This window comes from Papaver somniferum, chromosome 10, assembly GCF_003573695.1.
Source record: "Papaver somniferum cultivar HN1 chromosome 10, ASM357369v1, whole genome shotgun sequence".
Lineage (NCBI taxonomy): Eukaryota > Viridiplantae > Streptophyta > Magnoliopsida > Ranunculales > Papaveraceae > Papaver > Papaver somniferum.
The window spans coordinates 104,061,917-104,079,208 of NC_039367.1; the positions used below are offsets into that span (position 1 = coordinate 104,061,917).

Genomic DNA, 17,292 nt, shown 5'->3' on the forward strand with positions numbered 1-17,292 from the left:
AAGCTAATTAATAAAAATAAAATAATCAACAATACGAGCAAAATGAATGGAAAATTCACACAATCAACATATCCATGACCCAAAGTAGTTTCGGTAGATGATTTGAATACTTACATCTATTTTCTCAGTTGCTTCACAAATTTTATCGACTTTAGCTTTCGATAATCCTTTAAGCACCAGTTAAACTCTATACAAAAAAGAAAAAATCAATTAAAATCTTGATAATACCACTACATTCCCCACAACTCAAGATTCAAAACCAAAAAGTGAGTTTTACCTTTTGGAATGCATCATCAATCCACTGCAGGTGTAGAAAGTGAAGATATGTATGGATTTATACGATTTAAAACAAACTGAAAATGATTAAAAAACATAGATCTATTTTGTATCATCAAAACTACAAGGACTTTACATTAAAATCGCATCTATCGGCAAATCATTCACGAATTCAAACAAAAATAATGAGATCTTGATAAAAGCGCTTCAAAAAAACCACATCAAAATCAGGATCAACTCAAAAAATTACATCAAAATTTCAAAAGGCAAAGAGTAAAATTCAGATTTATCACCGCTTCAAACATATCTGCTTCTTCTAATAACAAACACGCAGATAATTTAATTAGTTTTTGCTTCTTGAAACAAAAACTAATTAAATCAATACCTAAGATATCTTCTAATCAACTAAAAATCCAGATTAAATTGACGTAGATCATATCTATTAAGTTCAATCGAGTTGATTGAGCTGTTAAATCAATTAAACATCATTAGCAGAGAACCATAAACATCGACAGGTGATCGATGAAACTAAAATCGTTTTCTTCTTCTCCGTAAAACAGCGACGTTGACGATCTAAAAACCCTAAAAAAATTCAGAGCTGAGACGAGAGAGAATTGAGAGAAAGTGAAAATGAAAATGAATCTGGAAATGAAATCTGTAGCCTATTTCATTAGGTATATATAGTACAAGGCATTTTTGGATTACCAAGCCCTGAAATCTAAAGTTCTGGGCCTAGATATATTAAAAAGTGAAAGTATGGAGTTGATAGGGAAGGATCCATTTAGTGGGGCTTCTGTATATTGAACCCATATAATAGGGGATCTAGTATTTTTCACTTTTGTTAACTACTTTAACAGTAGTAAAGGAAAAAAACCTTTCCAAATTTTTTGCAAATCTTTTTCATTAAGATTTACAAGCTAATATAAAAAATCTTAAGCTAATTATCAGTTATGTCAAGAACATAACACTTGTTAGTTATTTAAGTTATTTTTGATAATTATTGTTATACAATATATTCCTCCACCATTTAATAAATAGACATAAGAAATAAACTTATTAACAATGTCTAATTATACCCTGATGAATCTGGTGATAACAGAAGAGTGACCACGAGCATGCAACTAAGCAGCTAAGCTTTTTGACGCAATTTCAAACACATTCTCAGAGAGTCCATTGGTTGACATTATCATCTCTAATTGTGCCTGTAAACAACCATTTGAAAAAATATTGTAAACAAGCAGTAATAGAAACCTGTGGTGCTGCTAGAAAGGGAATTCGTCCCCTCCGGACTAATGAACCTTTCAGAAGCAGAATGGTAACCCAAGGACCAAGGGTTATTTAATAAGCTCATGTCGGTATAAGAATGTCCTCTGATAGATGAAAATTAACCTAAATAATCACCTTAGCAAACGCCTGTCTGGTCTCATCATATCGCCTCCACCTCGAGAAGGCAGACACCATACGGGAGGCAACCTACAATTTATGCCAGAAAGAAAGAAGAATGAAGATAAAAAAAAAATTAATCTTAATATTTTGTGGTGGGTGGGAGGTGAAGGGAGGGTGGGGCTGTGTTTTGCAGAAGACCAAACCTGGGGGTTTATTTTGTCAAGTTGCACTACAATCTCTCCCAAGAATTTATAGCCCGAACCATCCTTTGCATGGAAATTAACTGGTGACCCGCAGAATCCTCCAATGAGTGAGTACACCTGGAAACGATTAAAGAAAACAACTCAATGAACTCGAACATTATTAATTTTTCAAACACAAGTTCCTAGCTACTTCACCTTGTTTGGATTGCGTAAGTCAAAGCCAGGATGCTGCAGCAGCTTGCGGACATTTTCAACATTTCCAGGAATGTCTGACATGGCTTGAAGAGCAAACCATTTATTCACAACCTGCAAAAAAAGGAAGGGCCTTAAAAATGCATTTTTAATAGCCTAACTTGATCAAGTACCTATATACCAAAAGAACAAACCTAAATAGATGAAGTAATGGACAGATACTCACCAAATAGTCATGTTTCCACTTGCCATAGAAATCAGCAAGAACATCATCGCGGGTTTTGCCAGGATTTTGGACCAAGGCTGCTAGAGCTGCAAACTGGTCAGTCATATTTGTAGCAGTCCTGTACTCATTCAGAGCAAGTTCGGTGATCTGGGTATCCTCAAAAGAGGCTAGATAGGCTGTATGAGAAGACCAGAATATATGAAATCAAAAGGAGTAAATAAAGCACATCAGTGGCTCATATAGTCATATATATAGATACTCTTCTTCCTAAATAGAACAAATATAGTAAGATTCTCACCAAGGGCGACGTTCTTCAAAGCGCGTCTTGACATATTGGAATGATCGAAGACATATGGATCAGAGCTTCTATTGTTTTCAACCTAGTAAATATAATTTTAACTTAGTCTCTGGACTGATCAAGAAAAGAAATTGATGCAGTCGTAATAAGTCCTACCGTCCTGAGAAATTCTGCTTTGAGTTCAGAAGCAAGATGCTTCCTGATGAAAGATCGGACAGCGTGAACAGCATCAGGATCAGCAATCTCCATCATGTCCATGATCTCCCCTGCCCCGGGCAGAGTAATTGCCTTAGCAATGAATTCCTAGAAAAAAATTAAAAGCAAAGGTAAGATGAGCTATCCGATCATTGTACAAAATTTCATTATATCGTTTTTTACTTACTTTATCCAAGCTAGTGTCAGATAGTATGCTTCTGAGACCATGCACATAGTCTGCTTTCAGAGCTAATGGTTTGTTTTGCTGGAAATCAGCAACCAAGCTAAGCATCAAATTTCTAGCCAACACTTGCCCCGCCTCCCAACTGAAAATATGAGTTACCCATTACATTAAGCTTCATCAGAGTCAGAACCAACTACAGCAAGCTAAAGAAGAAAAGAATCAATACCGATTAAACTCATCTGAATCATGAGCAAGTAGAAAAAAAAGATGATTATCAGTAAGATCAGAGTCAAGGCGAATAGGAGCGCTGTATCCCCGCAAGAGAGATGGAACTGGGCGTTCAGATATTTCAGAGAACACGAATTCTTCTTCCTTCTGCTAGCAGCAAAAAGGTAACATTATGCGCCAATAAAATAATAGAAACACATAAATTAAATTGAAGTTGGCATTACCAAATCGAACCAGATTTTGAGAACTAGTGACAGGTCAAAGTGTAACTTCAATGTAGTTTTAACCCACGAAAATTAATATTCGAAGAGAAAAAAAACAACAAAAATTTTTCTATCCGTTTATTCGAGACATCCATTATACAGAAGAATGGGTGTAAGCTAAGATTTTTCCAAAGGATGAACTTGTCCAGGTTACCCCTCAAAAAAAAAAGGTTTCAAGTCAAAGCAAGCATAGGAACCCCGCGCCAAATGTTTCCATATTTCAGGATGATTAACGTATGAGAACCCATCAAATTGTTAAAAAAGGTCGCCTTGAAGAAATTTAGGTTTTACAGATATAAAGCTCTAGGGAAGAGCTCACACACAAAGTTTTGGTCTACGCTATAATATTATAATTCTTGGTTGCTGATGCGATTGAACTACAAATTTAGAGATTACCTTCTTTATCTGAAGAACTGTAGTATAGGCTGGTTGCCCATCTGTGGAAACCACCTGAAGCATTCCATCATGATACACGGATTTGAGAGGCATATCCTTCCCGCTTGAGTCAAGCAGGCCAACTGCCACAGGTATGAGCATTGGTTCTTTCACTGCCTGGCCTGGAGTAGCAGGCACCTCTTGACTATAAAAAAAATGCAAACCAATGCATTAATTAGTACTTTTCTCATAATCAAAATAAAAAACAACAGCTTTAATTTTTTGGAGCCGTAACAAGTACCTGAACTTCAAAGTGTATGTCTTGGCTTCAGAATTGTAGACTGATGTAACCTTCACGGATGGTGTTCCTGCCTGAGAGTACCTATTATAGGATGATTCATTCCAAAACCATTAGCCTACATAACTCAATGGGTTGGGAATTTCAGCAAACAAAGTTAGTAGAGAAGACATACCACAACAAGAAATTAGCAAAGTCCGCATCATTTGCATCTCGCATTGCAGAATAGAAATCTTCACACGTTACAGCTTGGCCATCATGCCTCTTAAAATAAAGATCCATCCCCTGATACATTAAGAATACTTGATGAGTGCAAATTCTAATAAAATAAAAATTATAAAGGACAACTCAGAAGTAAGCAAGCACCACCAATACTCAGATGGAAATTAAAGATAAAGTTAACATCTGACACTTTTTTTTTCATGCGCTCCAACAGAAGTTTCAATTGTACATTTGTGAATTAAAAGAGTGAGGCATTCATCTTGTAGTCTAATCAAATTTGTGATCTTACTCTTCGGAAACCTTGACTTCCCAACAAAGTTTTGTACATCCTGACAACTTCAGCTCCCTGTTTAAAAAATAGTAAGAACTTCCCATCCGTAAGGTAAGAAGAAAAAATAAAAGAGGGGAAAATACGTGTTTCCTAGAACAGAGATCCAAACCTTTTCATAAACCTGTAACACACGAAATAATGAACTGGTTAGACATTGAAAATCTAAATGCAAGTGAAACAAAATAGCAAATTTCACACTGGAATTTGGGAGGAAACATATTGTAAAACCTACCGTAACTAGAAGTTGCAAAAACGAGCGTCCCAAATCAAACCAAATTGCAGAATATCAGCCATCAGTATTAAAATGTAACCAATAATAAAAGAATAAATAACCAGGAAGCTGCAAAAGATGTATTCAGTTCCATAACTCGGATTATGCTAGAGAAATAGCACACACCTGTGTAGAAGTTGTCCATCTGTCATGGAAATGATATTACAATCAGAATAATAACATAAAAAATGAGATACCAAAATTGGCTTGGAAGGGATACATGCGCAACTGGAGTACCTTAATATAAGAATGTGGTCGTACTGGATGAGCAATAGGACCAGCATCCTGGAGAGTTCACCACAAAAAAAATCAATATCTCCAAATGCACCATGCTAGAGCACCGCAATACAGACAGTATAAACACAGTAAAACCTAAACGGAATTGGCAAAATCACCCCGCACATTCAAACTCTTAGGCCAAATGGTAATATCCCAGCAAACACAGGTGCACACACTTACGATGGTGAAGAGATGTCTCTAGCTCTATAATACTCCGAAGATATATCCTCAACTCTATTGTACATGAAATATCCTCAACCCAATATGACCGAACTCTGGTCTGGAGTGGCTAAAAGCTGATGACTACTAACATCTGACATTACTTATAAACCCAAAAAGATAAGAGCTGATCTTTATGAAGCCGGGCCCTACTACCAATATGACCGAACTCTGGTCTGGAGTGGCTAAAAGCTGATGACTACTAACATCTGACATTACTTATAAACCCAAAAAGATAAGAGCTGATCTTTATGAAGCCGGGCCCTACTACCAACACAAAAATAAACTACAGCAGCATTCTATTTGTTCAGAACATTCTGAAAGTGCCAAATAAAGATCAGCTCTTATCAGAGGTCGCTTACTTACCAAATAAATATCAGAATCCAAGAGCCATATGAGTCAGAAACTGCTTACTTACTCAAAGGTCACTTCTATGAGTAAGCTTATTAAACACATCTAGTTATAAACATAAACTTACAACAAATATTAAATATAGCATCAACAACCTGTGGAAACTGATAGTTACGCAGCCTTGAAACATCTTCTATTCTCTTTACTGAACGGCTTCCCATGTCAGAAGAAAATTCCTGCAATCATTTTTAATCCCACAAGGAAAGATCAATCACAATTCGAGAGGCACATGTTATGTTGTTTGCTTTTCCACTAAATCTATTATGGGTTCATTTTATACGTCTAATATTTCAATACTTTCATTTCATTTCATAAGAAAATAAATAAATTACTAACTACAAGTTAATTTAACGGTAAAACACAACTGCCTAATCTAGGTTTAGGATTTCGATATCTTTGATGTTTGGAGAATACTAAAACCTCACTTCTAGCCAAGGTTTAAAATAGCGGAAACGTAAAGCGCTTATAAAAGCATTAGTAAAGCGCTGCTCCGCAAAATATGAATAAATAAATAGTTGTAAATGTATATGAAACTTCCTACACAAAACCATATAATCCATATGAAACTAGTAGTTGCTTGCCAAGTTGGAACTTGGAAGAATAGAAGATGAATAGATGGTGATCACAGAAAAGAAGAAACGAAGGTTGAAGATAATTGGTGATCATAGAAAAGAAGAGACGAAGGTTGAAGAGCAGAAGATGATGAGACACAGGAAAAGAAAAAGATGAAGAAGAAGGAACGGCAAATACTAGGAGAATAAGAAACGCTTCATATAATATTTTAGGTTTTTTTAGTTTATTTATGTAGAAGGCAGACTCTGAGGCCTGTACTTGACTTACTGGGCTTCAAAGTCTTTTTTTTTTTTAAATATACCAACCAAATCGTAGAGCGCGCTTTACAAAGCGTTTTGGGGCTGGGGCACAAAAAAACGCGCCCTGATACGCGCCCCAGAACGCTTTTTTAAACCATGCTTCTAGCTTCCGCAAAACAAGGAAGATCTAGTAATTTCTATCGAAAAAAGGAGTTAAAGGGAGAAACACGTTCTAACAGTAATTTCTAGATAACCCAACCTGGGATAGAGATTTCGAAGGTGCCAAACATGCTAAGCAAAAAGTAGGTAATTTGCAAAAGACAAAACAGAAAGTAATGTACCTGATCCCGAAAGACAGTTAGACCTTCCTTCAGACTCAGCTGGAACCAGTCACGACATGTCACCCTAAAAGTTTAACAAAATTCTATCAAATTCAAATGCTGAAAGTAGAATCTAAAAGGTGGGCTGCATCCAGATACGAAAGAAGACAATGTAACCTCGGAGGAAGTAACATCAAACATGTTATGATCAAGATGTTCCTATCCAACATTTTTTAATAATCAAGCCAAGTCTAAAGAGTGATGAGAATCGTATTTCTAAATTGAAGTAATATCAAAGATTTTCCCTGTACAGCTCAGGTGTCATTTCTATAATAGAGCTTACGCAATTTCTACTAATGAACAAACAAGGATTTACAAAATGGATTCCCACACATAAGCATGTGCATCATAACAAAGTACAAAATGGTCATACAGTACAACGTTCTAAATTTTTGGTCAAAGTTAAAGAAATCCGACTCAAACCTGTTTCCAGTCCAGTTATGAAAATACTGCAAAATTGGAAAAGAAAGCTAGTTAGACTAAATTATTAGTGAATCGAGTTAAAAAAGAAACACACAAACGGAATGTATCATAACCCGGAAGAAGTGGAACTACCTCATGACCAATAACCCCTAGAATTGCAGCATAATCAGCATCTGAAGCAGTCTCAGGTGATGCCAAAACAAGCTTCGAATTAAATATCTGTCCGGGAGCATCTCAAAAGAATGGTATGCATATCAGAAGGGAGAGAAGACAAATAATTGCAACAACGAAAAGAAAATATATCCTTACATTCAAACTCTTGTTCTCCATGGCTCCCCTGCAATATAAAAAAAAGGTGTTGTAAGAAACCCCTTCTGATTGCATTTAGTAATAATACTACTTATACAGAGAGACACTTTTGCAGGAAAAAAAAAAGGAACAAATGCTATGTTATATGTGTTACCTTTTTGTGTTTTGCGTAACAAATCTCCATTTGGTTAAACTAATCTTGTTTATATTATGTTAAGTCGGATTAGTCTTAATCCACATTAAGGCATGTTTATGGTTTTAATCACGCATTAAGGACTAGCTTAAGGTTAATGCTAGATAAGGTTGAGTCAAAGCATGACATGTCCTTTAGCTTGACATGTCATATGTGTTGTCCAATGTAACCATGAAGTGTCATCCTACTCATGATGGAAAGGTTGGAGTTGACATGTGGCAAGCATGACTAGGACTCACTTCTAGCCTTAATTGTAGGGTTAATGGAGCTGAAATTCCAACATTCAACTTCTATTTCACCTAGTTATAACATATTCAACAGCTAGGGTGATTGTATGGTTGAGGTTTTGGATTGTTTTCCTTCTAAAGTTGTAGTTCTTCTCATATGCGGTGATTCGGTACTTCATACTTGATGTTGTGGGGTTGTAAAATCGGTATAGCAAGTATTGGAGCAGTTGTAGAAGATTCGTGTATCACAATCAAGGTTTGTTCACATCTGCGATGGATTTGGACTTCTCAAAATAGTGTTTTCTGTTCAAGTACAAGGTCTGAATTTTTTCTGTTTTGAGAAATTGTAACTTGTACAATCTGTAGCTTTCATTACTCGACTAAGTGTTGCCAAAGTGATGCTTTGAGAGTATGTGGAAGTGTTTTAATGAGAATTATAATTATATGATTGTGGTGGTTTGTTTTGATTCATTCAGAAATTGTAAACACGAATCTTGTCCAAAGGTATTTTGTGTTTATGAAATTTGATGTGAATCAAGACTCATATGAGTGAAAGCTTTTCATATGAGAATTTATTCTTAAACTTATTATGACTCATTGTATGTCGTAATTTCGCCCAAAGGTGAGGTGATTTGCGATGTTATGTTATTGTTCTTGCTTATTGATATGTTGTCTATATAGTTTGTTATAGTATAGCAATATAAAGTGATAATAAGCATGTATGTGGTATACTTGAATCTGAATTTCAGTGGAATTGTGATTGTGATTTATCATCAAGTTTATTCCATTTTACGTTTGAACCTGAAATTCAGTGGGAGTGATAATTGAAGCTTGATTATAGCTAGTTTATCATCATTCTTACATTCTTGTGAGGTTTGTATGCTTATAAAGTAGTCTCTAGTTTGAGATGAAGCATATTATGGTTAAAGTGAATGAGAATATGATGTTTATGGCTTTATCGTCATATTCTTGTAAGGTGTTATATGCTCATAAAGTAGTCTCTTGTTTGGGACATATAGTTCTCGTTCGATATCATTAGATGTCCTAAAGTTCTTGGTCTCATTATGAATACGAGCATAGGGCTTAATTCAAGCAAGACAATGCGGATATCATCAAGGAGAAAAAGAGGGTGGCGTAAGAGCATATGTAGTGCTGCTTGTATGGCTTAAAGCCGAGCCAATAAAGTTATAAGTGCAATTCAGTTGGCTTAAGACTAAGCCAAATGAAGTTTTTGAAGTTCAGTTTGTTTTTGGCGTAGAGTCAAGCCAATAATAAAATGTTTTCTGTTTTGAAAAATAAATGTTTTACTTGAGAATAGTAGGCCGTCTAGTTTTCTTATTATAGAAATGACTTGCGCATCTTAAATGTGACGTGTAGGTCTCTATAGTCGAAGCGCATCTTAAATGTGACGTGTAGGTCTCTATAGTCGAAGGCTAGCGTACTATTTGACTCGGGTGTGCGGCTAGCATAATAAGTTTCTGATAAAAGGTTTAAAAAGGTTTTGTTGCTTAAACAAGTGGGAGATGTTACACTTTTTTGTGTTTTGCGCAACAAATCTCTATTTTGTTAAACTAATCTTGTTTATACTATGTTAAGTCGGATTAGTCTTAATCCGCATTAAGGCATGTTTATGGTTTTAATCATGCATTAAGGTTAATGCTAGATAAGGTTGAGTCAAAGCATGACATGTCCTTTAGCTTGACATGTCATATGTGTTGTCCAATGTAGCCATGAAGTGTCATCCTACTCATGATGGAAAGGTTGGAGTTGACATGAGACAAGCATGACTAGGACTCACTTCTAGCCTCATATATGTTTTATAAAGCAAAATCAGTTTTCATCCATTATAAAGTAATGTGAGGAAATAGAAGTTGATAATAAATCATGAAAGGTTAGGTATCTTGAGTGTTTCTATTTCCTTGTACTCATCTTGTTTTAAGTATGAATCTTATGTACTTTAGTGCTATGTATGGTGCTGGTTTCTTGTGTTGTTGAGTATGCTAATACTAGGTTCAAGATCTGTTTTCAGCATAAGGTTGTTTTCCACAATGTTTAGGTCTTAATTGTAGGGTTAATGGAGCTGAAATTCTAACAATATGATACAACTTAAATATGCGCAGTACAACATACTCAAAGCAGTGGTATTACTTACATGTTAAAATCTGGAACCGCCACAATATTAAAAAGATCCAAGTCATACTCAAGACCGAAAACCTGTTGCAAGTTGATTGGGCAATGTAACAGGCTACACTTTAAAATATTGTTCAAGAAGCAAATTCATAAATAGCAGGTATAGAATAAAAAGAAAACTAACATCCTCGTCCCACTTCATAGCTGCCTTGAGAGAATACATGGCATGAACAGTTTTTGGTAGATCCTCTGCAGGGGTCCAGATCCTAAGAGAGACCTCCCGTCCCGACCGAGTGATGAAAGAGTCATCCCTACTCTGCAACTGTCCAGCAACCAATGCAAACAAGTAGCATGGTTTCTTGTGTGGATCCTCCCAAAGGGCATAATGTTTACCACCCTGCATGGTAACATGTAAATAACCAAAAGTGATTATAAAAAAGGTAGAAAAACAGAAAGTCCTCTTTGCCCCATAATAACTAACACGAAATTATCAGATATTTACCTCGAGGTCTCCTTGCTCTATGAGGTTTCCATTTGAAAGCAATACTGGATATAGAGTCTTATCGCCTTCGACCCGGCATGTGTATTTAGCCATAATATCAGGTCGATCCTGTTATCGAAATTAACCAAAACTACTGAATGGGAAATAACCAACAAAACACGAATTCCATAAAAGAAACTAATAAGTAAAAATGCAACCAATCATCAGTGGCAAACTAAAAACCTGGTAAAATGTTATCTTCCGAAAACCCTCAGCTTCACACTGTGTACAAAAATTTCCAGAGGATTTATAGAGCCCCTGAAAATTAGGACAACTACATTTTTAAGACAATGAATTTGTGTAAAAGTGTAACTAAGACACAATACAGTTTAAGCATGTTGATGAGCTTAACCTCCAAAGATGTATTTTTCTGAGGATATATCTCGGTAACAATCTCTAAAGTAAATCTTGCACTTGGGGCTGATGAGAGTGTCAGATGGCGTGAATCCAGGTGGTACTCTTCTTTCTGCAACAAAAATGAAAAATGTTAATTTAAAAATGAAAGAAGACATGATCTGTGCAAAACAGATCTACAATAAAACAAGAACTACTGCAAACTCGAATTAAAAAACAGCACATCACGAATCCATACAAAGTACAAATATAAGTAAATGTCAGACGAATTAGGAAAAAAATATTCAGTAGAAGGAAAACAATCTGAATGGCTTCAAACGTCTCGTAATACATGAAGGATGTCTCCAATTACCCGAAACATCAACAACGTTCGAGTTCGCCAATAACAATGAGGAAATTATTCAGAAAGTAGCATGTTGCAACACTCAAAAATTAAAAGTCTCTGTACCTTCAGTTCCTTGCCATCAATTTTGATTGATAGTAACTTAAGATCCGCCCCATCTAAGACCAGTGGAGAAGAGACACCTGATACCCAACAACAAATTTGGTTTAAGATCATCTAAGATGGACCAAGTTTATGTCGTAAAACTATAAAACGAAAAGCTTTCTTTAAACAGGGATAAAAACAGTGCAAGAAGCTTAGCAACATCTATAACCAACTAAACCTTATGCGCTGTATGATTTCTTTCTAATAATATTATCATGTATAATGGAGATAATAGACAAGCAATTACCTTCAACTCTAGGGTAAACAGTTATTTTTGAACAAACAATTGTGTGCTCCTCTCCCAATGAGAACGTCAGATCAACCTATCGTACAACTCAGCAATTACATCATGAAAACCAGATATACTCGCATTTATAATCAGAAACAACTTAGAAAGTAAGAAGAAAAAAGGTATGTAATTTACATGTCGGCGGTGTTATAAGATTTAGAGATTACCGTATCAAAGTAGTAATTAGGCGTCTTGTAATCCTTCAAAAAAATCTCCTTAGGGGTGTCCATTTTGAATTCTTCTGCCTGGCTTGGTTGGGGTTGTGTTGCAACGGAGCAGATCAGTCTTTTACTAGACTGCTTAATCCTCTAAAACAAGGTTGAGGAAGACATAAACTTAATTAAGTTGACGCTAGAAGCAGCAAACACAAAAAATAAATGGATGGAAAAGCTTCACATTGTCATGAATATAGATGCCAAATACTGATACATATACCAATACAAATAAAATAGATGACACACAGACCCAGCAATACCCTGAACAAACAAATTCAGAAAACATCCAATTTATATCATATTGGGATAAGATTGGTAACTTACGAAAGATGAGGAGAACAGAAGTGGATGTATACTCCAACGGGAAACCTAGTAAACAAGTTAACGATAAACTAGTAAATATGCAATGTAAAGAGCCAAACAATGTTGTGAAGGATCTGCTGCGTCATGAACACTAACCTCCTCAGAACTTGTGTATTTTTGACTTGTATAAACACCCTTGAATGACTGCTGCAAACAACAGCCACGTCGTGATGCTTGAAACTGCAGGCAAAACAAATTATAACGAATGAAGAAAAACCATTGCTCATGAGGTCCAATATAATCATCATTTTGAAAGCCTTAACTATAAAAAGTGTTTATCAAAACTTTGAAATGGAAATTAGGTGAGGGGTGTAATATTCACGAGAGATGAAGAGGTGAAGTATCCCAATAGACTGGTCTTTGCCAAACCCGGACAACTTTTGTAAGGTTGAATCACCAATCTAGCCATAACTTCCCCCTCACTAAACCCCAATATTAAGCTAATAAGAAACCAAAAATACTTCTTCAACAAAGAAAATGAGAACTAAAGATGGTCCACACAAACCCAGAAACCCCACGAGAGAGAGAGATATCGGAAAAGGAAGAAGAAGCTAAAAAAGATTTTAAGGAAGAAAAGAAAAAAAAGGTCGGTCTTAGGTTCTCATTATAAGGACAGAATCGTAATAGTAAAAGAATAAGAACTTTGGATATTCAAAATATGGAGTAGAAAAAATCATGCAGATATTAAGACCGAAAAAATTTAAGGGAACGATCTGATCCTCATAAAATAAGAAATAGGAGAAGAAAATTTCTTAATGATCTTACCGTTCTCTGATGATGATCAGATGCGTAAAGGAAAACGAAGGAAACCTAAGACGAACGAGAAAAATAAAACTGAAGAAAGAGAATATTTATATATAAATATGATGATCGGAAGTTGTAAAAACTGAGTATATAATGGGACCATGGGTTATCCAATTGACCTTGGTTTTGTTTTTTTTTAACACAAGGAAGCATATATTACACAAAAAAACCATCTTACATCATGTTCTAAGCAAGGAATTAATAAGTCATGAGGATATCTTCACCGTTCTCCACAAAGATTATGTTTTCTTGCAGCTTTAACTAGGGCATCAGCTGGATTATTACAAACTCTATAAACAAAAGCACATTGCCACACAACATTAATGTTACATATGTTTACACATTTCTTAAGCAAAGGCATACTCTGCCAAGGAGGAAGAGTAGATTGACTCTGCATATAAGAACTAATATTCACATTGTCTGTTTCAAAAACAACCTCATACCAGCCATTAGAATTTGCTATTTCCATTGCTTCTAAAAGAGCCCATGCTTCTGCCTGATGAACATCAATTGCTCTTTTTACTGTTGTTTTTCCCATGACATATTTTCCTGCATGATTTCTAACTATTATACCAATTCCAGCTAACAAATCCTGAGTGTTGTAAGAAGCATCAATATTAATTTTCAGAACATTCAAAGGAGGAGGATGCCAAACCCTATGTTCTAACGATCTAACTCTACCAGGATGATTAACATTGTCAGTTGTAATATTTAAATGATGATGACTCATATAGAAGTTAACCTGACAACAGACAGAGTTAGTGGTAGGACTAATGCCATTAAAAATGACTCTGCATCTATGGTTCCATATGAAGTGCATTATATGCAAGCTATCATGTAAATAGTGATAACAGAAGTGTTGATGTTGATAGAAGCATTTTGATGTTGCCAATTCTGAACCCAAGATAAAACCGTAGTATGCTGCATTATATAAGGATATTGATAAGGGAAAAAATTTCTTCATATCGCTTGAGCAAATGGGCAGTGAAGTAATAAGTGATCCACATATTCTTGAAGACCAGTGTGACATAAAGAACAAGACTTGTCAGAATTATCCATATGCCAAAATAACTTGGCCCTTACTGGTAAAGCATTGTGAATGACCTTCCAAAGAAAAAGTTGATACTTATAAGGCATTTTAAGCTTCCAAAATTTCAGCCAGAATTGAGAAGATATATTCAAGGTAGCAGAGTCAATACCATCATTTTCACATAACATCTTATAAGCAGAAGCAGTAGTGAAAATACCAGATGTTGTATAAGGCCAAATCAGGGTGTCTTGCTGATCTAACTGGATGGGAATAGTGAGGATATAATTCACATGAGCCTCCGTGAAGAGTTATCGCAAAAGTGAAATATTCCATCGCGCTGAAGCAGCATCAATTAATTGAGACACCCATTGATAGTTACTGATATTCAACTCATTCCAGTCTTGTAGTGCAGTCGGCATAAAAGGAATCCAGTTTGATGTCCAGATATTAATCACAGATCCATTTCCAACTTGCCATTTTGCATATTTCAAAATGATTTGAAGCCCAAGATAAATACTTTGCCAAATCCAACTAGAATTAGTATCAGTTGGTGGAGGAAAGAATTAAAGATCATTGTGAGGAAAATGTTTACCTTTTAAAAAATTTGCCCAAATTGCCTCTTGATTATGAAGAAGCTGCCAAGCTAATTTAGCCAAAAAGGCCAAATTGTAATTACCTAAATTCTTAAGGCCCAAACCACCAACATTTTTAGGTAATTTTTCCTTTTCCCAACCAATACAACGACAAGAATGATTTTTTCTGAAATTGTTGAACCAGTAATGTCTTTGAATTTTATTCATCTGATGAATGGTACTTTTTGGAAGTTTGAAAAGTTGCATCTGATACATTCCCATGGTACTTAAAACAGCATTAACTTGAGTAGTTCTGCCAGCCTGTTAACAATTTTGCTATGCCAACCTTGAAGTGTGTTATTCATGTTATCTAGAATTTCTCGACAATTTTGCTATCGAGATCTATGCAGAAGAAGAGGAATTCCTAGATATTTTTCCCCTGAACCCATTTGTTTCATGTTCGAGATACCAGTAATACTAGTTTTCTGAGCTGAAGAAGTATGCTTACCAAAAAAGATAGTTGATTTCTGCATGTTTATAACTTGGTCTGAAGCTTTACTGAATATGTGGATAATCTGCTGGAGATGTTGCATCTGAGTTGTGTTAGCCTAAAAGAAAAGCAAGCAATCATCTGCAAAAAAGAGATGATTAATAGAAGGGCAGTGCTTGTTAATCTTTAATCCTTGAATCAAACCAGCATCCACATTTCTTTGTAAAAGTCTTGAAAAACTTCCATGATGAACAGGAATAAGTAAGGCGACAAAGGGTCACCTTGTCGTATGCCACGAATTGGAGAAAAGGTGCTACTTGGACTTCCATTAATAAGCAAAGAGATATTAGTAGTTGATACACACCGTTCTATCAAAGATAACCAATCTGAATGAAAACCCATCTGTCGAAAGATAGATAACAAAAAGGACCATTCTACCCTGTCGAAGGCCTTCGACATATCCAATTTCATACCAACTAGAGCTTGATTAATCTTTTTTGTTTTCATAGAATGAAGTAATTCATGAGCAATGATGATATTATCTTGAATGTGTCTGCCTTGAATGTAAGTTGTTTGAGTGGGAGAAATGAATTTGGACAAAAGAGGTTTGAGTCGGTTGGATAACATTTTGGATATAATTTTATAACTTACATTGCACAAACTAATTGGTCTATAATCAGTAGGTGTTTTAGGATAATGAATTTTGGGAATCAGGACTTGATAAGTATGATTGATTGCCTTCAACATATGCTTATGAAAGAAAAAGTGATGAACCATAGAAATTACCTCATTCCTGATAGTATCCCAACAATGTTGATAAAATCCATCTTGGAATCCATCATTTCCTGGTGAGGCCCATGGTTTTATACTGAAAACAACATCTTTGATTTCCTGAGCATCTGGTAATCTGATTACACTGTCATTTTCTTCATTAGAGATGCAAGGACTGAAAAGCTGCAAAATTTGTTGATTAAGAGGAAGCTTTGAAGTAGTTGAGATAGCAGCAAAATGTGAGAGCAAAGTTTGTTCAATTTCATTATTAGAGTCATACCATAAACCCATAGGACCTTGAATAACATTAATATTAGATCTTCATTTGTTAAAATTGGTCACAAAATGAAAGTAATAAGTATTCCTATCAGCTTCTAAAAATTTATCACCAGCCTGTTGCATAAAGTATTCTTTTTGAACTGATAACCAGTGTTGCAAGGAGTTACCAAGTTGAATGACTTGAGGATGTGTAGCAGGCATATTAGTGTCATGACAAACTTGAAGTTGAGACTGTATCGAATGCAGATTTTCTTCAATATTATCAAAAGATAGTCTTTTCCATTGTTGAAGTTTAAATCTAGTATACTTCAGCTTACTTGAAAAATGATAAGAATGAGAGCCAAAAAACTGATGATTCCAACTCCGATTAATAGTCTCGGTGCAAGAAGAAAATTCGAACCAACACTTGTACAACTTAAATGGTGAATGCTTATTAGAATGAAGCCTAATATGTAAAAGGATTGGACTATGATCAGCGACAATAGGTACTAAATGCCTAAGAAAGGCATTAGTATAACTGTTTATCCAACGATTATTAACTAAGGCTCTATCTAGTCTGACAGAAACATGAGCATCACCAGTTCTATGATTAGACCAAGTGGTATCTGAACCTGAATAACCCAAATCAATAAGGCCCAATTGTTGTACATAATCCCTAATATGGTTAGAACGGTGAGAATTTTTAGCATGACTATGAGTTTCAGCATCATTCATGGTAAAGTTTAAATCCCCAAAAAGACCCCAAGGAAGATCAATGGAACTACTC

General features: G+C 35.4%; 1 protein-coding gene across 2 annotated transcripts; it reads right to left on the reverse strand.

The window, feature by feature from the left end:
• Positions 1–1,172: 1,172 nt before the first annotated feature.
• On the reverse strand, positions 1,173–13,500 carry LOC113317316 (puromycin-sensitive aminopeptidase-like). 2 transcript variants are annotated; one of them, XM_026565445.1, is made up of 33 exons: positions 13,346–13,500; positions 12,677–12,760; positions 12,542–12,586; positions 12,170–12,310; positions 11,961–12,036; positions 11,675–11,751; positions 11,225–11,338; positions 11,056–11,130; positions 10,834–10,941; positions 10,516–10,728; positions 10,354–10,415; positions 7,782–7,809; positions 7,605–7,691; positions 7,473–7,498; positions 7,011–7,074; positions 5,953–6,033; positions 5,186–5,233; positions 5,075–5,093; positions 4,910–4,914; positions 4,787–4,798; positions 4,636–4,692; positions 4,300–4,409; positions 4,128–4,208; positions 3,848–4,031; positions 3,187–3,335; positions 2,964–3,102; positions 2,738–2,884; positions 2,582–2,663; positions 2,284–2,459; positions 2,061–2,171; positions 1,866–1,982; positions 1,678–1,749; positions 1,173–1,478 (listed from the first exon to the last, which is right to left on the reverse strand). In XM_026565445.1, the coding sequence occupies exons 4-33, from the start codon at positions 12,230–12,232 to the stop codon at positions 1,398–1,400; spliced, it is 2,664 nt and encodes an 887-aa protein (XP_026421230.1). In that variant the 5' UTR covers positions 12,233–12,310; positions 12,542–12,586; positions 12,677–12,760; positions 13,346–13,500; the 3' UTR covers positions 1,173–1,397. The 2 variants fall into 2 exon arrangements, with proteins under 2 accessions (XP_026421230.1, XP_026421229.1); XM_026565444.1 differs by lacking the exon at positions 13,346–13,500 and adding an exon at positions 12,903–13,101.
• Between the last annotated feature and the right edge of the window lie 3,792 nt (positions 13,501–17,292).